Source organism: Solanum lycopersicum, chromosome 5 (assembly GCF_036512215.1).
Source record: "Solanum lycopersicum chromosome 5, SLM_r2.1".
In the NCBI taxonomy this organism is placed as follows: Eukaryota; Viridiplantae; Streptophyta; class Magnoliopsida; order Solanales; family Solanaceae; genus Solanum; species Solanum lycopersicum.
The window spans coordinates 46,024,329-46,047,251 of record NC_090804.1 but is presented as its reverse complement, the minus strand read 5'-3'; the positions used below and the strand labels follow the sequence as shown (position 1 = coordinate 46,047,251).

At 32.4% G+C, this 22,923-nt stretch overlaps 2 protein-coding genes across 3 annotated transcripts; both read right to left on the bottom strand.

Annotated features, from left to right (window-relative positions):
- Positions 1 to 3,931: 3,931 nt before the first annotated feature.
- On the bottom strand, positions 3,932 to 5,143 carry LOC101243784 (uncharacterized). Its single transcript, NM_001317910.1, has 3 exons — positions 4,953 to 5,143; positions 4,324 to 4,463; positions 3,932 to 4,241 (listed from the first exon to the last, which is right to left on the bottom strand). The coding sequence occupies exons 1-3, from the start codon at positions 5,138 to 5,140 to the stop codon at positions 4,129 to 4,131; spliced, it is 441 nt and encodes a 146-aa protein (NP_001304839.1). The 5' UTR covers positions 5,141 to 5,143; the 3' UTR covers positions 3,932 to 4,128.
- A 4,270-nt stretch (positions 5,144 to 9,413) lies between these two features.
- LOC101268761 (uncharacterized) lies at positions 9,414 to 22,710 on the bottom strand. Of its 2 annotated transcripts, none has more exons than XM_004239287.5 (9): positions 22,427 to 22,710; positions 22,004 to 22,339; positions 21,703 to 21,918; positions 16,995 to 17,641; positions 15,950 to 16,046; positions 15,812 to 15,865; positions 15,622 to 15,722; positions 13,063 to 13,271; positions 9,414 to 10,245 (listed from the first exon to the last, which is right to left on the bottom strand). In XM_004239287.5, the coding sequence occupies exons 1-9, from the start codon at positions 22,640 to 22,642 to the stop codon at positions 9,608 to 9,610; spliced, it is 2,514 nt and encodes an 837-aa protein (XP_004239335.2). In that variant the 5' UTR covers positions 22,643 to 22,710; the 3' UTR covers positions 9,414 to 9,607. The 2 variants fall into 2 exon arrangements, with proteins under 2 accessions (XP_004239335.2, XP_010321147.2); XM_010322845.4 differs by having other exon boundaries at positions 9,414 to 10,239.
- Between the last annotated feature and the right edge of the window lie 213 nt (positions 22,711 to 22,923).

Here is a 22,923-nt window from a genome sequence, read left to right as displayed (position 1 = left end):
CATACATGGGAAAACACAATTAAGTTACCAATCCAACCTTAAAACATCATAGAATAGCTTCTTAAAACGTCAATGATGCATATACTAGAAAACCTTTCACCATACCATGATCCCTTAATATGAGAAACCTTTCACAATTTAGTTGATGTGAATATTAAATCATCTAGATAATAGTACAACCCTTTCCATAAACCATGCATATCTTTCATGAAAATATCATTCATAGTTTCATAATTTCTTTATTAATTCATATCCTTTTAGGATTCATAGTCAATATCATGTATCATGCATGCATGGGTTCATATGAAATTGATTGTAAATCATGTAATTATATCAAAACTATCATGATATGATCAAAATCAAATAGTCGAATCCATATAAAAAATCTATGAGGTATTGAATGAACATCTAGCTAATTTAGAGAAATTGAATTGGAGAATTTGAGGATTCTTAGGGACTCAATGGGTGAATGAAACAAATTGACGAACTCTCTAAATATCCTGATATTATAGCTCAAGATAGTGGTGAAAGAAATATGATTGAATTGGAAACCCTAGGTCCCTATTCCTTGCTCTTGAAAGAGAAAAACTTGAGAGGATTTTGGGGATTTTGGAGGAATGAAATGGAATTGGTAGATTTAGGAGTAAAATCAACTTAATGGTCTCTTTTTATAGGTTAGAACAGAGTGGTACATGTATTAGGTGCTTATAAAAAGACCCAAATACCCTTATAAATTAGATGCCTGACCGAACTACAGGTTCAACCTAGAGTCTGTAGAAAATTCTTCGGACCGTATTGGTCAACCAGAGACTAAGTACTGGAACCTTAAAGTTCATCAAACTTTGACGAGGCCTTTCTACGGCCCGTAAGACATCCTATACTTTGTAGACCCAAAAAATAGAACTCAACTATACCCCCAAAATTTCTAGTAAGCCCGAATTTCTTCTATGGAACCCATCAACGGTCTGTAGAACATCCCACGACCCGTCTTGGTCAATGGTAGATTAAGTTACTGGGACTTGGAACTTTGCATAACTTTATCCACTTCCTACTGATGCAGTCTACTAGATTAATTTACTAGGACTTGAGATTTCTCATAACTTGAAATCATATTGATGTTCTTCATTCAACAAACTAGATAGAGAAAACCCTAAGAACTTGTTCTAAACTTAGTGACAAACTAAAACTAACTAAAATTGTCGACTCTTTATAAACTACCTAACATGTCTTTGTAATGGTCCATGAAGTTGTAATCTTCAAAATATCAAATATTCACACAACTTTAGGTAAAACATACATAACCCATAATTTTTTTGCCCCTTTCTTCAATTGTTGAGAGGTTATGTTGTTGGAATCTAGACTTAGAGATCTTTATGTTGATAGGTAATAAGACTTCTAACTCCTAATTAATATATTGAGTGATATACTCGTTTCAAGTTAGACATATACCAAATTATTGAAATGTATTGTTGTAATGAAATTTTCAACTTGAATTTTTATTTCAAGACTTCCTTTGGCTTCTAAGTTTTGTCCAATACTTTGAACACCTTCATACATCACGCCTTTGATACAACCACTTATTTACATCCTAACTCGCTAACATCTCAGTGGCAGGTGATGTATAACAATAAGATTAAACTCGTAAGTCTTTCGTGTACTAATTTAAACACTATAAACGTGAAAGGTTTTACAAACTTGGTCTATTTAACACCCAACTCTTTGTAACTTGAGAGATATACTCGTTCAAAGTTAAACCTTTTATGTCTCTCATTAAGATGAATTGTTTGTATAGTCTCTTATAATTTAACTTAAAGAAAAACTTTTGTAACTCCTTAAACCTTGACTTAACTTCATTCTAATTTGTGAAAATCATACAAAATAGTGCAAAAGTGTCGGGAAAACATATATACACAGCGGAAGCATACTAAAATTTTTACTGCTTACATGAATAATAGATAACTATACGTTTATGCTAGAACACATTAACCAAGTTAGAATTTTGCTGAAATTTAATTCGATAAATACCTCTTGAAGTGTGAACAGATACCTTCATGCAAATTCCAAAGTTAGACAGATCTTCAAGTAAATCTACAAGATAGTTATGGTCCTCTACGTTGATCCCAAGTTCACATTTGAACTCTATTAATACTTGGATGGACAAGTATGAATAGAAAACTTTCATCTTCGAGGGTTAGATTAATTATAGAGATTTCTTCCCAATCTAAATTGGAGAACAAAACCAGTCTATTTTCTCCAACCAGAAAAAAATACACACCCGTTTTCTTTTTATAAGAGAAAACACGTTTGTTTCCCCTTTTCCCTTTAGAATTAAGATTCTGACTTCTAGTTAAATATGGCCACTATAAGAACCACAAAATTAATTATAGAGACTTCCTATTATGGAAATAATTTCAAATAATTAATTTGAATTATTCTTACCATAATAAATTACAAACCATTCCACTAGATATTTGTAATTGCACTCCTCTATATTTCATAATTCCCCATTAAACACTTATGTAATTTCCCATGTAATATTTCAGATATTAATCAATAAGTTAAATTACTGACAAATTTAATTTAACGATCAATTTCCTTTTGAGCACTACTTAACTTATTTCATATATTGGATTCATAAATCTACTTGCAAGGTTTGACACGATGAAAACTTTTAAGTTTTTTCAAAAAGGCATATCAATCACTCTCTATAACGAGACATGAATTCCATCAACTAACTTATTATTTCACCAATATATATTATTATCATCCAACTTACCAAACATATTGACCCATTTCAGAATCTCACATTTTAATAAATAAAAATGATAATTAATAGATACAGGTCATAATAGTTATATCAGGATTAAAAATATAAGTACATTTAATATTTTAGAGAATATGTTTTTGTCAGTCAGTCTAAAACAATTATCTCTAGTCGGTCCCGTTCAATACATACAAAATGCACTAGCACAAGAAGTTGAAACTATACTGTTCACATAATCAAGATAAATTACATATAATCTTGTGCTACAATCGTACCGATGACATGTCCAATTTCCATCTTAGATTGTAAACAAAAAACTTTATAGTTATAAGAACCGATGATTTAATCCTCTGTGTATAAGCTAAAACTATACACACTAAATCATTTACTATATAAGTAAACCTATAGCATAAAAAAATATATGATCTATTAAAATTGAGCAAATATTTATTCAATAAAAATTATTATATCTTAACGTATGATTAATAATATATAACCCAACACGAATATGTGCGTAGAATCACAATTCTCAACGCATTCTCTTCAAAGCTCTATTAGAATTGATATTGATAATTTACTAGAGGTACAAGTTTAGTATATGTTGTTCCATATTACAGTTCTGCTTCTCCTTTTTCCTTTTTCAGTATTAGATACTAATAGTTGAGTTTTTGAATTTATTATTCAGTTGGTTAGCCGTTTATGAGGATGTTTTTGTAAAAAATAATTTGTCTTTGCTTTTTTTAGAGTAAACTATAAGAAATTTGACAAATATTTTTAAGATATAATTTTTCATCATTATTAATATTTAAAAAAATACAATTTATAGTACTTTCGTTATTTTTGAATATGGAGATTTTTTGCTTAAAATATGAATTAATGTAATTTAATTTAATTTTAAAAATTAGTCAACAAAAAGTGCAATATGCAATGGTGTACGCAGAATTTTTCGTAAACGATTTCACCTTTTCAATGAATAAATAAATAAATAAAATAATATAAGCCATATTTAAAAAACATACAAATAAAACACAATTTATGTATACTATTATATTTTTTCTAAAGAACCAAAACAAAAGAACAACTAAGCTATGCACTTCTTTTGTTCAAATAGTGTTACTTATAATATATAGACCCTCTAAGTTTGTTTTCGTTTATTAACCGTATATACCTATTTAACAATTTATTCAGACAAAGCAATGTGACGTTACATTCCTTTCCTCTGCCTAATTTTGTCTGTGGCAACATGAAAAATAAAAATGTATGGCCTCTGCCTAATTTTGTCCGTGACAACATAAAAAAATAAAAATGTACGGAGGGAGTATGAAAGAGAGTAATATAAGTCGAATATGTAAGGGGATAATTGTTTACAAAAGCAAGTCATCAAGAAATGGTAGGTTGAGGATCCCAGAAGCAAGAAGAAATGCAATAATCCACATTGGTAGAATCCATTGAAAGACAACAACTAAAATCTGTTTTCCTGTGACAAAATATTTATTAAAATATATTAGTACATACTACAAGGAAGTAAACAAAAAGAAGGGGATTAAATAATAAATTACCAGTAGAGGCAGATGCGTTTTGAGTTTTATGAATAAGCCATTCACCAGTTTGTCTTAGCTTCTTCTCAACATCCCCTTCATTCTCCCCAACAGAATTGGACAAAATTGAGTCAAACAATGTTTTATTCTCCTTTGCACTCCTTAACAAATTAAACCAAAAATAATATATAAAAAATTGAGATTGTAGTATCAGGTAGGCTGACAAAATCAAACCCAATCAGTTCAATCTGATCCAATCTACTAGGCTTGAGTTGGTTATTTATCCGTCCAGTTGTCATCGCAATCTAACTCATTGCAACACATTAAAAATTGATTATTGATAAAAATTATCAAAATATTTTTTAAAAACTTTTTTGACTTTATATGTCATTGATAGCTAATAAACAAAAAAAAAATTATTAGATACTAATAACTTATAAAATAACAAATAAAACGATTAAAACCTAGGAAAAATCAAGTGGATTGGGTTATGATCCGTTATTAACTTGTCACATCTGTTTTAATTCAACCCATTTTGGCCCCAAGAGATTTGAGTTATTGAGTCTTGACTCGTTTATTATCTGATTCATTTTGATCTGCTCAAATTTAACTCAACCCGTCCAATTGTCGGTAAAAGGAGGGATACTTACCTGGTGGTATCTCTATCTTTAAAAATGCCAGCACCAATGGCTCTTTCTATCTCTGCAACTGAGAGTTTCCTTTCAACTCTTGTTTGGGTTTTGAGGAATGGAGGTTTTAAGTTAGGGTCAGTAGGTGGTAGAGATGAAGATGCAAAAATTGTGGACATGGACATACACATACACTTTACTCCAACCATTTTAGATTATGGCTTAACCTTATCTTCTTACAAATATAAAACTTTTCTTTTTGGGGATGATACACCTTTTTTCAAATAACTTATATATCATCATATATTATTATTAAAAAAAAATTAGGAAATTTATATATCACCTTATTCATAATAAAGAATTTTATAAGTAAGTAGAAATAAAAGAAAAATATAGTTTTGATTAGATTCGAGGTTTGTGTTTCCTCTTAAATAAAATAATTAAAGAAAAAATACATCTTCACGTTAGATTGATATCATAAAAAATCATTAATTTTTATGCAACATAGATGTATATTTCTCATGATTTTATTTTTTTTGTCGAATCTCTTATGTTCGTAAGTTGTAATAGCTTAATGATAAGTAAGAACAGGAACCAAATTAATACTTTTAATATATGATATTAGCAAAATAGTAAACTAGTGAATCACATATAGTTTAGCAATTTAAAATTATTTACTTTTAAATCCGTAATACAATATGAAAAAGGTTTCAATTTTATAGGTCTAACAACTTTTATTGAAAATGAATCTATTCTATTAAAAATGTTATCAATATTAATTTGCTCAGATCAACCAAATGATTTACCAACATCAAATTTGTTTTATTGTTCCATGTACCTTTCTCAAATACTTATTTAATCAATTACAGTGTCACTTTTTAAAATCTAAAGTACATAGAATAAATAAAATTTGCAGTTCAAAAATTTACACACGTGTGTTGTTTTAGGATAAAAAAAAACTTGTACAACAGTATGATATTCAAAAGGGCAAAAAAAGGAATTCATCCAACAAAATCAAAACATAATATTAGCAAAAATTGAAAATTTAATAACAAATAACCCAAAGCCAATATTGATAAATGATAGTATTTATGTATAGTTGCTTAAACTTGGTCAACTCACCATTTATATATGTGAAGCAAGTTGAAAATAATCATTTTGGTACTGTCGAATCCATCGGTGACCCCCTAAATCTGATATTAATATCCATTTAGACATTTTAATTAAGCTTTGTTCATTTTAGACACCTCATGCATGTCTCGTTGTGTCATTTTAACACTTTTTACTGACATGGCATAGTAAGTATAACACACTCACTACCAGTGCGTGAAAGATTCATTTAATCATTTTTATTTTATTTTTTTATTTTCTTCCTCAATTTTTTAGCCACCATCTCTCAAAACTTGAACTCCTTCCATGCAATTGATGATGCTATGGACAAAAAAATGAATTTAATACGAAGAGATTTTTTTTTTAAAAAATAAAATCTCAATCCATTAAAAAAATCACAATTCATGTTATCGCAAAAAAGAAGGGCAGCGAAAAATCTTAAAAGACGATGGATAGAATGGGAAAGGGATGGAGAAGACGATGTGGGTGGGGAATGGGTTGGGGTCAGAATGGACAAAGGTGTAGGAGACATTGGGTGGGGGGGGGGGGGGGGGGGGAATAGTGAAGGAGAAGATTTGGATGGGTGGTGGGTAGGGGTTGGAGTGGTGAACAGAGAAGATGACCTTGGTAGATTTGTTTTTTTAAAATTCTTTTCTTGTGTAAAAAAATTTCACGTGTCATTAAGTCATTGACTATTTTTCGTTCTACTAAAATATTATTATTTAAAAAATATTTTCAATATATATGCCACGTGTTTTTATTTAATTTGTCACTTTAACACGTTATCGGCGAGTGTGTTATACACACCTCATATATTTAGCTGATTGTTAAAAAAGTGCTAAAATAACATAATGCAAAATAATATGAGGTGTCTAAAATTAACAAAACTTAGTTAAGATGTCTAAGTGAAAATCGAAGATAAATTTAGGGCGGGGTTAAGCCTTTGGTATATGTGAAGGATTTTTAAATTATGCACAGTGCATTGTCACCATCGCTATGATAAAAAAAAGAAGCTCTATATATTTTATTAACATAAATTAAAATAATGAACAATGAAAATGTAAGAATTAAAATGAGCAATTTTGTCAAATTGTCTCCTGTGACTTAATAAATCAATTGATCTTCAATTATTACTGCAAATAATTAATGAGGTCAGTTTTGAATTTATGTGCAGTAATTTATGGTGTATTCCTAAAATTGAGGTAAATGATAAAGAAATATTTTTTAAAATTTCTTTTAAATAAAAAGCAGCAGTAATAGTGTAAAATCTCTTCTCAATTAGTAAACCGCTTTAATTAGTTGTCCATGTTTCTTTTTTTAGTTATTTTTAATTACTAGTTCTCGAACACGTACGTTGCACGTGTATCTCATGTTATTTAATACCAAACATTTTAAATGATATAATTATTTTAGAATAATTAATGCATTATACAATATTTAAAGGATAAAAATGATGTTTCTGGTAAAACATTCAACTAAGGTTGCAACTTGCAAAGATCAATAGAATTTGAAGAATTTCTGATTGTATTGATAAAAATTATTTATTTTAATCATGTGGAATACACTATATTTATTGGTAAAAAAAAAGATTACTACTTCAACTATATGATTTGTCAAGATTGTCAAATATCTAACACTATATTTCCATACAAATGAAAGAAGTTAATTAAACAAAGCAATATATCAATAAGAAAAAAATGACCAATGAATAAAAGATCACATAAGAACTATAAGATGTGAAAATATAAAGTGTAATGGACTAATATTTTCTGTTTAACTTATAAAGAGAGAAATTGTGTATATGGAAGGTTGTGAATGAATGTATTTAATTGTAGAAGCTAAAAAGTTAAGCTATTAAAGTCATTAAAAAGTGAAAAATAATAAATTGTGACATCTAACCATATATTCTCTTCAATTAAATATTGATATTGTATGAATCTCTCCATATGCTCTAACCTCTCTCGTCATATGCTCTAATGTTAAGTTTTTTTTATCTAAAACGGTAATTGTTTTAAGTGCTCAAAATTCAGCAATTAAGAAGAAAAATTGTTAATGCAACTCAATGATAATGACAAAAGAAATACTCATAAATGCACTTAGTGGTATGTAAAAAGTTTTCTGTTATGGAACTTAAATTACTATTTAATAATAATAATAATAATAATAATAATAACAACAACAACAATAATAATAATAATAATATAATGGTATTATTGTAATAACTCAACTATATAAGGTTATTTTGGTATTTCAACTTTCAACTTTTTTGTTCCCACTTATAATAATATATGATTTTTTTATTTTAATAAATCAAGAAAGAACTAATTTTTTTATTTATTACACGCTTCATTAATTACTTTTAAAAATGATAGAATGAATTTTTAATTTATTTCAAAAGTAAACAAGTAATTAAGAATATGAAGTATTCTCGTTGTTGTTAAAAAAATTATTATATTCATTAGTAAGTAACATCCAATTCTCGTTATAATGTATTTTGATTCTGAATCATATTTTTACGAAGAAAAATATTTTTAAAGCAAATTTTGATAGTATTAAACATTAGATAATAAAAATTTTCACATGCTTAAATTATCCACATTATAATTATTTTTTTAACAATAACTTATCCATATTATATTCTTCCGAAAAACTTGCTCCCAAATCATAGGCACGAAATAAATCATTGGTTTTACACTCAAAATAACAAACACATAAAATTAAATCTTTTTTAATCTTAAATAATTATAAAATAAAGATGGTTAAAAAATTAAAGGTTAAAGAAAATAAAATTTGTAAACATATAAGTTGAGTTATTCAATTATGAATATGAAGTACATACTCCTAGCTAAATATATTAATATTAAGAAGAACTAATTTAAAAATCGATTTTTTTAAAAAAAATAAAAAAGAAATAACTATCCCAATACTAACTGCATACTAAAAATTAAATAACCTCATCAATTTTTTAGTATAACATAGTACTACAAAAGAAATATTATGTCTATTGTCTGAATTTTGTGTTGATAAAAATAAGTCATATTTTTTTCAAATAACATAAATATTAACGAAAATTTCGAATATATAAAAGTGCTTTCAGAAATGTTACTTTTTTCTTTTGAGAATATCAAATAGATGCACAGAATTAGGGCACATGTATGTTCATTAATATAAATGATAGAAATGTGTAAAGACGCTAATATCTCAATATTACAAGTGTACCATTTACGATAATTTAACAGTGTATTTATCATTTTTTTCCCTAAAAAAATAATAATCTCTTTTTTCTTTTTCTTCAATTGTTCAAAAATGAAATTGAGATATAATTAACTTAATCCTTACTACCTTCTTTTATAATATAATCAACAACAGCAATTCATTCAATGTCAAAACTAGTTGTGCAGTTGGAACGAAATTATAAAGTCCCCAGGACCAATGTACATTTATCTCTGTATATTAATTATACTTGTTTTTGGCTTAAAAGAAAAAGTAGGTTGAAGACTAACAATACGGGATTTCATATATCGTTTTATTTTACAACTGTTAAAAGCATAATATAGCTCAGTTGGTTATGTAGGTAATGTCCTAAGCAATCTCAGAGCTCGCATCCAATGTGACCCTTGAGCTAATACAAGTCTTCTCAAAATTGGCACAGCTCCTGCAGCTATAATTGCAGCATGATTCTCACTCTCCATACTCAAATTATATAGTATTGCTAGAGCTGCTTCAACAGCTCGCTCGCTCCCATTTTCAAGCACCTTCACTAACGGAAATATCCCTCCCTCTGCAGCCACGGCTCTTGTGGAATTCACCACCTCTTCAGAGGTTATTCTGTTCAGTTCTACAACAGAAGCCTCTTCTACTTCCCGTGAATATGAGGTCTTCATCTGTTCTATCAGCCTTGGGATTGTCTCGTAAAGAGTTACTTCTAAGTTGATTGGATTATTATAGTCAAAATTTGGACCAGAGAGATAGCTCAGCTTTACAAGGCAGGCAGCAACCCAGTCTTTGTGGTATAGAGGGATGTCAGATTTCAGAACCTTCCGCAGTAATTTTGTGAAATGAGATGCATTTACTATATGACAGAATTGCTCAAAGTCCAGCAGTCTTGCAAGTAATCGAGATGCTGCAGATATTGCATAACCTGCGTCTTCTACCTCAAGGGCATATAGTTCCGGGTTCTGCATATCTATTTCAGATTCTGTATCTACAATATAATTGTTGAATCCAGTTAGTTATGTCCAACAACCGGAGGAAGCAACAGAATTTAATGTAAATATTCTCTGGTCACGATAGAGACTATTATTTTAGCATAAGATCTTTTCATACCACAAATGACTAAATTTCATCATGTCATCCACCATGCTTCAAGTTTTCTTCATTAACAAAATAACAGAAGATGGGAGTCCAAGAGTGGGCATTCAGTTCTTCAGTTCAAATTTTTAGCACTTTAATTTGGTACTTTGCTTTTCGATTTTCGGATTGTATTACCAAATACTGAACCATAGTTTGTTCAGGTTGATTTAAGTCGCAACCATCACACTACTTTGTGCTACAATGCCCAAGTATTTATCTAATTAAGTTATCTGGAAGTCAAGTATTGGAGAAATATACTATAGAATTGGTATTTTGATTAACTGGAACAAGCTTTTTTTGAGAAAGGTAACATTTACTTCTATATATCCACAGGTATACTACATCAAAGTGTAGTTCCCCACCAAAAATTTATGCTTACATCAGCCCTAATATCTTCTAGTTACAGCCAGTCAATAACATTAAAAACATCTTCAGAATTTTCTATTATTACTTGCTTACACCAAAAATAATAAAAACCTAGGCAGTTTATCTTTATCTTCTGAATATTGTTGTTCTTTCCTTCAGAACATCTTTGATTCCTTTCATTCCAAATTGTCCACCAAAGAACACCAAGCTTTTCTAAGCATATATCTTAAGTTAGCCAATTTATACATATATCCAAAATCTCAAAAGTGAACATATATTAGCAAATATTATATTAATTAGTGTAAAACTAATTTTGCAGAAAAAAATATAGAAAGGATTGAATTTTTATTTATTTTTTAATTATGTAGGCAGATTGAAGGAATAAGTTATCAGTAGCTTCCAAAATAAAAAAGGAGAGAAAAAAACAGAGTCATCACTTCTTCTTCTGCATATGAAAAGAAGAAGAAAGGAAGAATAATTGAAGAAGACAAGAAAATTATGACAATCTAAGACAGCACCTGCTGAGTGCTAAGCAACTGAGGTCTCGTCGTCAGTAGTGACAGGAACTGGAGAAGAGAAGAGGAAGAAAGTCACAAAGTAGTGAGGGAGGAGAACTGGAGAAGAGAGTCGCGAAGTAGTGAGGGAGGACAATGGTAGAAGAGAGGGTCGCGAAAGTGCGAGGAGAGTCCCAATGGAGAGAAGAACTACTAGTTTAACAAAAGCACCAAATAAACCCTAATATTGTCTTTTAATTATTCAATCAGATCTTTTTTTTAAAAAAAAGTGACGCCTTGTCGCCTCGTCATTCGCATTTTGGTCGCCTTTCTGAACTGGCCACACCTTACCAGTAAAAGGTGACGAGGGCGAGAGCCTTTCAAAACACTGGTGACTACTTTCTTATTTGTGTAGGGTCGTGTCATTATTCCGACCCCACCATATAATTTCTCTATTTTAGTAAGGTCATGCCGTAAATTCGACCATACCTATATGAATTCTATTTTAGTTGGTGACCCATCATTCAGATCATACCCATATAATTTTGTTTCTTACTAGGGTTGTGTCATCATTCTGACCCTACCCAATTTTATTTCTCAAGTTTTGACCACTTTCACCATCAAATCAAGTAATCCGGCGCATGAGCATATTTTGGCTAGTGTTATGGTGACTTTCTTGTTTAAGATCTACTTATCTCTTGATTTATTGAGATGATCCATGTATTTTATATCAAATCTCGAGCACTTTCTGTTTCAAATTTGCTTTTGCAAGGATAAAAAAGGTAATCAAGAGGAAGAAGTTTATATGGTGCAACCACCTCGTCTTGTTGTTCAAGGGGAGTGTGGCACCCTTGTATGTCGATTGTGTAAGTCACACTATATGATCTGAAACAATCTAGTGTTTCACGAGAAGACCAAGCACATTGAGATTGACTGACAATCATGCATGCATCAGATCCCATTTTCATGAGAAGATTGAGATTGTGAAGTCGAATGTTCAACTTGTAGATATCTCACCAAGTTCCTCATCGATGCTCACATTAGTTACATTTGTAACAAGCTAGGTAACTACGACTTGTATGCACCAGCTTGAGGAGGAGTGTTATAGAATGCTATTTAGAATAGGAATAAGAATAGTAAACAGTATCCTACTTGGAAAATAAGTATTCCAGTGTCTATAAATAGGGTCTCTAAAATAATGTAGATACAATCCAATAATATTATTTTCCAATATTTCTCCCAGGAATATTGGTGAGTTTGTTGAGCATATTCAGGGAATTAAAGCATAGACAATAGGACAAGTGAAAAAACTGGAAGATGGAAATTGGAATTATACCTAGACCCAAGATAAAGAGAGAATAACCTCATCGATTTAGAAATGATAATAATTTGGTGTAGATGGAAGGTAAAATGATGTGGATCACAACTGTATCCAGAAATATAACTAGTACATGCCTGAGGTGAACTGTAAAAACTATTTAGTGTAAGTTGGGGCACAATTTGAGGCCTAAATGCCAGAAAAGAATGTCCTACCCTCCTACTTTGGTAGTGAGGCACTACTTTTGAAATCCGCACATTGATGCTACTTCAAATCTAACAGAAGAACATGGCTTCCTTCTTTGAGATGGTATTCTCCAGAAATTTCCTAAGACTTCTTGTTTACCATGTTATATTGAACAGAAGCAGCATCAAACTACTACATACTTTTTAGGGACCAACTGATATACTGACAGAAAAATAATGAGAAAAAAGCACACTTTCTGAAAGACTTGGTCTTGATGAGGATTAGGGCGAGTAGTCTCTCATACCATTTAAAGTTTTCTGCTGGAGAACAGCATCTAGACCAGTTTCTAGGTCAATGGACAGGATCTTTTCCATGCACGGCTCAATAACTGAAGCGAACTCAAGGATAGAAGCAGCTTTCCTCTGCAAATCCGGAGACGATGTCCTCATGATATTAACTAGGCGAGATAAAACAGTTGAATCTAAGAGATCCACCACATTGACAGTTTCCAAACTGCAAAAACGAAACGTAAGTTTGTTGCAACCATGAAATAGTTAATAGATTTGTATTATATCTGCTATAACACTAACTAGTGCAGCACTGAATATAGTCCTGCATTTCAAATATTTCAAAACTGCTGCGGATAGACAACTGCTCATTTACAAAAAGTAAAGAAAATTGTCTTTTTATGAAGCAAGGATAGTCGGAATTAACAAATGTTGTTACTATGCGTTAGAACATGAATAGGTTTATACAATGCTATTAGAATAGGAACTAGTTTATACAATCATATTAGAATAGGAATAGGTTTATAAATACTTATTTAAAATAGGAATAAGAATAGGAACAGGAATTGTATCCTACATGGTAAAGGATTGTATTGTAGTGTCTATAAATAGGGTTTCAATGTAATTATGTAGACACGACAACAATTCAATAATATTTTTTTTCAATATTTCTCACATGGTGTCAGAGGCTCTACGATCTTGGTAGACAATCAAAGAGTTTCCACTGCCGCCGGATGGCTATTACCCATATATGCCGCCCATCTGACCAATAATTATGTTAATAAAAGTTATATCAATGACGATGCATGAACCTCATCTTCAGGGAAAGAAAACTCAGTTAGATAGTCATCATGCGTCAATTTCCTATGACTTCCTAGAACTGTTTCGTGTCGACCCCATATATGTCGATATTTGTCTAGCATTGTGCTATCTTTCTGGTGACTACTTTTTCATATATGATTCATGTAGCACTGAGTCATCTTTAGGTAATTACTTTTTCATATTTAATTTGTGTAGCACCATATCATCCTTCCGATGACTACCTTTTTTGCATATCTGATTTGTGTAACACCGTGCATCTTTGCGGACTACTTTTCATATTTAATTTGCGTAGAACCGTGAATTTTTCCGAACTACTTTCTCATATCTGAGTTGTGCATAGCACTAAGTCTTTTTGGTGACTCCTCAGATTTGACCCACGTAGTTCTATTCGTCTTTTTGGTGACTCCTCAAATCTGATTTGCGTTGGGTTATGTCATCATTCTAACCCTACCCATATAATTTCTCATTTTCAGTAGAGTTGTACCATCATTCCCACCCCTGCTCATTATTTCTCATTTTTCAGTTGAGTTGTATAATCATTTCGACCCTACCCATATAATTTTATTTCTTCGATTATGACAGTTTTAGCAATCAAATCTAATACTTCAGCATATGAGCATGTTCCAGCCAATTTTTCGATGATTTTCTTTGTTTAATATCGACTCATCTATTGATTCCAACCTGATCCATACACTTTATACTAGATTTTGAGCACTTTGTTGTTGAGGGGGAGTTTAGTAGCCTTGTATGTTGATTACGTAAGTCACGCAATGGTCTAAACAGTCTTTGTAAGTTTGGTTTGGGAAGTTCAAAAATGTAATTTTATCACTCTATGTTTTATCCGCATTATGCATCAAATTCAGTATTTCATAAGAAGATTAATCACATTGAGATTGACTAGCATTATGCATCAAATCCAATATTTAATGAGAAGACAAACACATTGAGATTGACCGTCAATTTTGTGAAGTCGACTGATCAACTTACAGATATCTCACCAAGCCCCTCATCGGTTCTCGTATTAATGATATTTGTAACAAGCTAGGTACATGAATTGTATGTACTAGCTTGAGGGGGAGTGTTAGAACATTAATATATTAATACAATCCTATTAGAATAGGAATAAGTTTATACAATCCTATTAGAATAGGAATAAGTTTATACAATCCTACTAGAATAGGAATAGGAATAGGAATAGAAATAGAAATAGGAATAGAAAATAATATCCTACTTGGTAAAGGATGTATTCTATTGTCTATAAATGGGTCTCAATGTAATGATGTAGACACGAGAATAATTCAATAATATTCTTTTTCAATATTTGTCACACTATAAAACTTAAAATACATATATTATATGTATTTACCATGTCAACAAAATCATTGGTAGAATAGTTTCAGCATAAATTGAGCAGGAACCAAAACTTCCCTAGATATGCCCTTAACCATGTATCTTGTAAAAATATAGAAGGATGATGAAAGAATGAATCTTTGGACCTAAGAGCATAAATTAACATATCATTCTAATCATTAACCCTGAAATCTTAATAATGCACATAGAAAAATGTAGCAAGTGATTGCTTTTATCATTAAGAACTAAAATCTTCCATTAAATATTGTAGGCTCATCAAAAAGCATTGAAGAATTGATATCATCGGAACAGGCATTCATGAACTAAGCAATTCAAGGTCGTGGTGGAATGCATAGATACAAAGGGAAGGAGGTAAAATATGCCAAAAAAAAAAAACATGAAACCTGGTAGTTGATGCAACTTTCAGATTTTCATTTCCAGTCAACCCGGCATTACTTGCTGCACTCCTTGCCTTTATTGACCCATTAACTGGTCCATCATAAAACTGAATAACCCAGAAAGAAAATAGTCACTCAGAGAGATTGTGGAAAGAGTTTGAGCTCCCCTAGGAACTAATGAGCGATAGATACAGACCTTTGATTTCATTTCTTTGCTAGGATCTAGGATCCGAGTAAGAATGTCCAATACCTGCATTGGAAATAATTTCATTTTACCTCAGTGATACAAGAATCTGACTGATCAACATTTTAGTGGGGAAAAAAATTGTAGTACCATTCTTGTCAAGCTCTTAGAGATCTCTGAGTTACTGAGCAAGTCAACCAAAGAATACAAAGCATTTTGTTCTTCCAACCTTTGGCATACGTCATCACTTCATCCACAAAGATATGAAACAATATAAATTAGCCAGAGGTGTTCAGTGCATGCTGAACAGAACAGATCAACTTAATTTTAAGCAAAGAAGAGTACAAAACAGGAACCGAAGTGCATAAAAAATTCTGTTCCAAACTTTTTGAAGTTTATAGTGTGAGAGATCACATACAACATGGAAAAAAATTGTATCTAACTGCAAGAATGAGAGTGAAAGCTATGACAAGCTGAAAATGTACTCTAACTGGTGGAGTTAGTAGAAGTTTGGGTGCGACAGCAGCATCATAATTTTATTTAATCATTCTAACTTTAAATTTAACAATTAAATTTTTTAAAAAGTTTGGCTTAAAATCAAAGTGGCAAGTGTCATATTCACTTAAAAAGTTGCACATGATGGCAGAATTATTTCGCCCTCTCCAAAATACATAGACCGGATCACGGTGCTCTTAAAAGTAAAGTCCAAAGAAGGAAAAGCGCATTCTGCTAAGTATTAAGCAGAAGGTTTTGAAACATTGCAGGGAATCAAACAGATTGAACACTTCGCTGCAACATGTGACCAATGCCTCATAACTATATGGAAATTGGAATACAAGAATTACATGTCAAGTTTTGTCAAATAACAGCAAACCTAACAGAATCACAAGGATTGAACAAGTTGCTTTACAGTAAGATTCTTTTAAGAACTCAGCCCAACCCCAGAGCCATGAATTGTATATTTTTCAAGGTAAGCGCATAATGGAGGAAGAATTCACCCTTTCTAGAGTGAATTAGCAGATGATAATGCCTTAACATCAATATTACAAAACGGAGAGAACGTTCACAGTTCACTGCATAAAGTAAAGTGATGAACCTTGCCACAGAGCCATTATCACATAAAGACTTGACCAGATAATTCATGTGTCACAATTACTACATGGGAGAGGAGAACATGTTAGGAGTTGATTGATACCTGATAGACAGCCTCTTTATAGCCCGAAGAACAGCTAATTTAACAGTGTCACTAGGATGGTTAATTAGCTTTACAAGAGAGTTTATAGCACCTGCTTCTTTAAATGAAACTCGCATATGTTCATTAATAGAAGCATCTGCAATGGCATCAGCAGCTCTAGCAATAGCTGACTCATCTTCAAGTCCAAGAATTAATACCAACCGAGCCACACCATCAATCCACGGCAAAAGAGTAAACCTTGGATTCGAAGGAAGTCCACCCATGGATTTGTTCTCTTCTTCAGTTTCAATTGCCCCGATACGTGCAAGAAATTGTTGTCGAGTGCGTCCTATCATTGCATTCTTCTTTCCTTCCTCAATGTTTACATTATTATCCTCAATATTTAATCCAAGAAGTAATTCAGAGGCACCAAATCTTGAAGGTTTTGGGGTTTTTTCAATTTTGGTGCCATCAGGAAAAGAAGGCCATGAATACAGAGGTGGTTTGAAGGACTTGTAGGAAGCTGCACCAACTAAAGGGACCAGAAGAAGACCTTCCTCCATGATAAGAATCTTGCTGTACTCATCTTTCGCAAGTTCCAGCAACGCGTTTGTCGCTTCATTTCTAATGACCTTAGATCCCTCAGCCTCATTTTTCAAGAGCATTGCCTGCATAGTCCAAGGCAACGAAATTCAGTAAGCTTCAGACTTGCAGCATCAAAGACATTAAGCACCAAAAACTGAATTCAAAATTCCAGCCCAAAATGTGACACAGATTATAATTAGAAAAAAGAAGTAAACTTTCTTTCTGGACGTTGCAGTCTTAACAAGAGATCCAACAAATTAGTAATGTTTTGACAGATCAAATAACCTATAAGTAATAAGCAGAAGATGAGACTAGTGAAGCTTTAGACATTCTTGCTTAAACCAACCGCTATAACAATTTCTTCATGAATGTCTTATTAGTTAATTACATTGTCAACTAGTGTGATAATTGACATGATTTGCAGCATTAATATATAGATCATGCAGCATGATCTCCATTTCTTTTCCAATCCTACTCTGAATCTATTTGGTTCTATTAGGTTCTTTCCCTACCTATCATTGTTCAAGAACCAACAAATTATATTTTAGTCCATTCCTGTATCTATTTTAATAGGTTCTTTCTCTCCATATACTTGTTCAAGAACCAACTAATTATATTCTAGATCTCTTTTTCTTAATGTTACATGGAAAATCCGGGTGTTCCTATCAGCATAGGGGAAACAAGCAACACTGACACATCCAAGCCGATTGCAGAAGGGAAACTGACCAGATAGGTTCTCTTTTTTTAGGAGGATTCGTTTGGGAGGAACAGCTGGTGCAAGGACAATATTTTGAGGATGAGTTTTCCAATCATCTACATAATTTCATGTCAGAATGAGATGAAAGTCCAACGAGTCCGAAGATTACATAATGCATTAATATTTTTCGTATTTGAGATTCAATTCAGGAGGAATTTTCAGGGTTGCAAGGTGGCAGAATCTCAGAGTTTTATTGATTTACCCACAAGATAGACATTATGTATTTAGGGAGGGGGAGAAGGATAATGGAGCTTTCTCTGTTAAGTCCTATTATGGAAAACTTTCGTATCGGGAGGAGTTGAACTTTTTCATATATTGGATTCTGTGGAAGAGGAGTTACTTATGTTAGCTGGTGTTATATGTGCAAGGATTTGGGTGAAGATGTCAACCATCTCGTCATTTATTTTTTGAAATTGAAATTGAATTTCAAAAAATAAATGATGAGATGGTTGACATCTTCATTTATTGTATGGTAGCATCAAGACTATGGTGGGAAATTCTCATATGGTTTGGTATATTTGGGTGATGCTAGGTGAAAGAGGTAATGACCCATTCGAGCAATGGTAGTAGGAGACGAAGTAGGGTGTGGAAGCTTGTGCCACCACTAGCTCTTATATGGGGAGTATGGAGAGAACGAAATAAAGGGGCTTTGCAAGGTGAAGAAGTCAACTTTGTCCAGTTAAGAAGTAGTATCTTGTCACTAGGGGTCGTTTGGGAGAATGTGTAAGAATAATGCAGATCATAGTGTATTAGTTATGCTTGCATTAGTTATGCTAAGATTTCTCTTATGTAGGGCTTGGTGGTGTATTTAAAATAACATACATTGCATAAGTTTTTTTAAAAAATATTTGTTTACAAAAATACTCTCCACAAATATGGTGGAAAGAGTTTGGTGGGACAATTGTGTGTTTAACCGTGCTAATGCATGCATTAGAACTCATTGCATTAATAATGCATAGAAATCCATGATATTAGTAATACATATGTCAGTACACAATGGAGTGTATTAGTAATGCAAGCATTTGTTATACATAGGCTAAAAAATGTACCCAGTGAAATCGCATAAGTGAAGTATTGGGGAGGGTAGAATAAATGCAGACCTTACGACTACCTTGTGGAGATAGAGAGGCTATCTTCGAAAGACCGTCAGCTCAAGTGAAGAAGGAGACAGTGAAAAAAAAAAGATAGTAACAAAGAAACGGTGCAAAGTCTTCCAGAAGGGAGCAAAGATAACAACAGAATAGTGCGATAATTAATAAGCAAATTGATTAAAATTAAATGAGACATTGCAGATGAAAAGAGCCCAAATAAAAGGAAGTGAAACAAACCACAAGCTAGATTACAACCAATAAGAGGAAAAGGTGTAAACAAACTACGAATGCCAAGTTAAAATTAAATACAACTTCACAATGATATGGAAGTCTGCTTTACCTAAAAGAGGACTGTGAAATGAAAAAAGAATAAATTCCGAAAGATTAATTCAGAAAGAGCAACCAGGATTCATGAAATCTGTGAATAACATTTTAAAATTTGTGAAAACTCCATACAATCTAAAGCATGAGTGTTTTTATCAATGTGCTTTTGCTTCAGGGACTGGAATTATCACAGGCATTTATATCTCGGTAATGCAATTTAGCAAAGACCAGTGATTCCATTGTATAGGTGCTTTTTCTTTTATCAGCCATTGTACAAAAGCTTACAACTTATCACTGACATCTTCTAGCAAGTTCATTAATTTCTTGGCTAATTGCTGCCTCCGATACTCAGGATCACACAATGCAGTGATGTGCCAAAATTCACATTTGGGAAACGCATAAGAGTGTCTAGTGTATCTACCACGAGAGACATCAAATATTCTGAGAGGAAAATGAACTTGACTGTATTCACTTCCTTTTCTATTGACCTTTTTTCATTAATTTTGTGTCATTTATTTATTTTTATTAATTGTATTCCAGTTTTGCCTCGTAGAAAAAGAGATTGGTTTCATTATTTTGGAAGAAAATAAAGACATTAGGGTTGAGAATAATTTAAAGAAAAGGACAGGATGCAAATCACAAAAGAGGACATATGTTAGGGGTGCGAAACGCAGTGGACTCAAGATTGAATGTAGTTTCAGTAGTTTTTGGTATACTAGCATGTTTTGCTCAACACTGATAAAATTTAATACTTCATAAAAAAAAAGTTTTTTTTTGAGAACTTGATTGATGTAAGCAGAAGATTTCTTCCAAACCGCCCAACTCCAGTAAGTCTATCATTCTAGCTATGTACGTAATGTCCTATACATCCTGAGACAATGATAGGTGGCCATTTTTTGGGGGCATGGCTTCCAAAAAATGAAGGGAAAAAAACACTGTATAAACTATCACTTTAGTAGGACAACGTTTCTAACTGTTCCAAGACTGCTATTCCATGACACAACCTTAAGGTAGAATATTTTTACAGGGCGGCATAAAAAGGGATATAAGGCATACAATGGTTTTCTTCATGTAGGATGGATTGGCACACACGTGAGGAGAAAGAGCTTACAAGCTTGACCACACTGTTTGAGCAAGCACTGAATCAGCCTTTGCAACGTCAGGAAGGACTATTTAGGGCCAATATATCGCCCTTCCATTAGAGTTCACAGTCACTTGAAGGTATACTTGATGAAACCCACAGACGTAGAATAGTACTTTATCATCATCCACCAACATTTTCTAAATCAAGTTCTAAAATAGTTTGCACAAAAAGGTTCCCACATGAACCTGCAAGAGTTGGGCTAGGAAACCCAATTAATTTGTTCTTAAATAAACCCCCATATTCACAATGCATCAGACCATTACGTTCCTAGGTAGCAATTTAAGACTTCCAGTAGACTGAGTCCTCTTTTGCCTTATAGAACTCTCATCTGCGTTATTCTAGTCAGAAATTTCTGAAATAACTGTCAACTTCTTGTGAAATAATAAGTCGCTAAGACGCCTGAAGGTGACAGAAGGAAACAAGGTAACTTGAAGGTGGTATAATGAGATGAGGTAAGCCTAAAACTATATTTAGGGAAGTTGTCTCTGAAGACTTAAAATCTCTTCAAGAAATGTAGACTTAGTTAAGAGCACAACAGAACGGAAGATGCAAATGTCCATATAGATATAAATATGAGACGTAGAGATATAGAGATCCGCTAAGTTGCATTAAAAAAAAATTTATTTATCTCTGTTTTTGTACTGGAACACATAAACATAGCAGCATGATTTCAAGGAATTTTGTATTGCTGATCCGAGCTAGTGTAGGATTGAGGAATAGTTGATTGATTTCATATAAAATTTTCGCAATTCTGAAAAACACATGAACATATTCAAGATCAATATATATCTTCGCAAAAACAGAAGTGCAAGAATCAACTGGCCTCACCAGTTTTGGAATGACACCTGCTTCAATCATATTATTGTGATTAGAAGCAGTCAACGCCAAATTTGCCAGAATCCCTCCAGCTGCCTCCTTCACTTGCACTTCTTCATACTCGAGGAACTTTATTAGTAAAGGCAGGAAATCAGAGTTGGCAATTTTGTTTCTGTGTTTCTCATCCACAGATAAATTCCACAATGTACATAACCCTTGCTCCATCACCTGCAGATATAAATTAAGGCTTTAGGCTCAATCCTTGTGTCAAAAGGACATTAAGAGAGTAAAAAAATTGAAGTAGATTTCGTACATCTGATGAGAGGGAAGAACGTCTGAGGACGGCATATATCTCTTCTACAGCACCACTATCTGCCACAAGGTCTCTATATATATCCACTGAGGATATCATCCTTAATAAACCAGCCGCTGCTTCACAAGCAGCATTAGATTCAGACCTTAAAAGGTTCACAGTGAGATTAACAGAACCCCGAAACTGCAGTATGGTATCAACACACTGCTTTCCACCAAGTGAATATTTCGAAAGAGCAATTACTGCTTGTTCTCTATCTAGAAGGTCGTGATCCAAGCCAAGCATCCGAACAAACAATGCGACATTAGATGAGGCATCATTTATCATATCAAAATCCTGGAAATGAACAAGGAAGATTCAGATAGTGTCAAGCTATGCTTTTACACCAACAATAACAAAGAGCAACTCGGATTACAGACTCACCTGGTGAGGGTTAACATAAACTTCACCCATGCCATCACTGGAACACAACCTGGGGTTGAAATGATTATGGAAAAACGTAGAGTTTGAAAAGAATGAGGGATTATAAGCTTTTCTTCTTTTAACTGTCACACTAATTCCTACTGGAGTTCGTAACACTCCTTTAACCAAATAAGTCGGTGGCTTCAGCAACATCTCTCCCCCAATTGATATTATCATGTTCAACTCGCAACTGATAATGGAATGTACACCATATTTCGGAACTCTTTAAAGGGCTAAACCTAAATAGACCAAATATATATATATATATAATATATATATATATATAGAGAGAGAGAGAGGGTAGGGGGGGGGGGGGGGGTCACACAACTCTTGAACCACTTTCAAAATTAAAATTTACAAAAAGTGATTTACTTATTAGAAATTTTTAGAAATAACAAATATAATAGGTTGTACGACAGTAATTATACTTTATATTTATAGTTTTGTTATAAAATCAA

Bases quoted from the DNA above. Each gene is read 5' to 3' on its own strand.
- LOC101243784 (NM_001317910.1), bottom strand. From the start codon at position 5,140: ATGGTTGGAGTAAAGTGTATGTGTATGTCCATGTCCACAATTTTTGCA. The intron at 4,464-4,952 runs GTAAGTATCCCT...TAATTTGTTAAG, and splicing joins AAAGATAGAGATACCACCAG to GAGTGCAAAGGAGAATAAAA. The intron at 4,242-4,323 runs GTAATTTATTAT...ATTTTGTCACAG, and splicing joins AAACGCATCTGCCTCTACTG to GAAAACAGATTTTAGTTGTT.
- LOC101268761 (XM_004239287.5), bottom strand. From the start codon at position 22,642: ATGATAATATCAATTGGGGGAGAGATGTTGCTGAAGCCACCGACTTAT. The intron at 22,340-22,426 runs GTGAGTCTGTAA...GTTCATTTCCAG, and splicing joins TTTATGTTAACCCTCACCAG to GATTTTGATATGATAAATGA. The intron at 16,047-16,994 runs GTATCAATCAAC...TTGTGGATGAAG, and splicing joins ATAAAGAGGCTGTCTATCAG to TGATGACGTATGCCAAAGGT.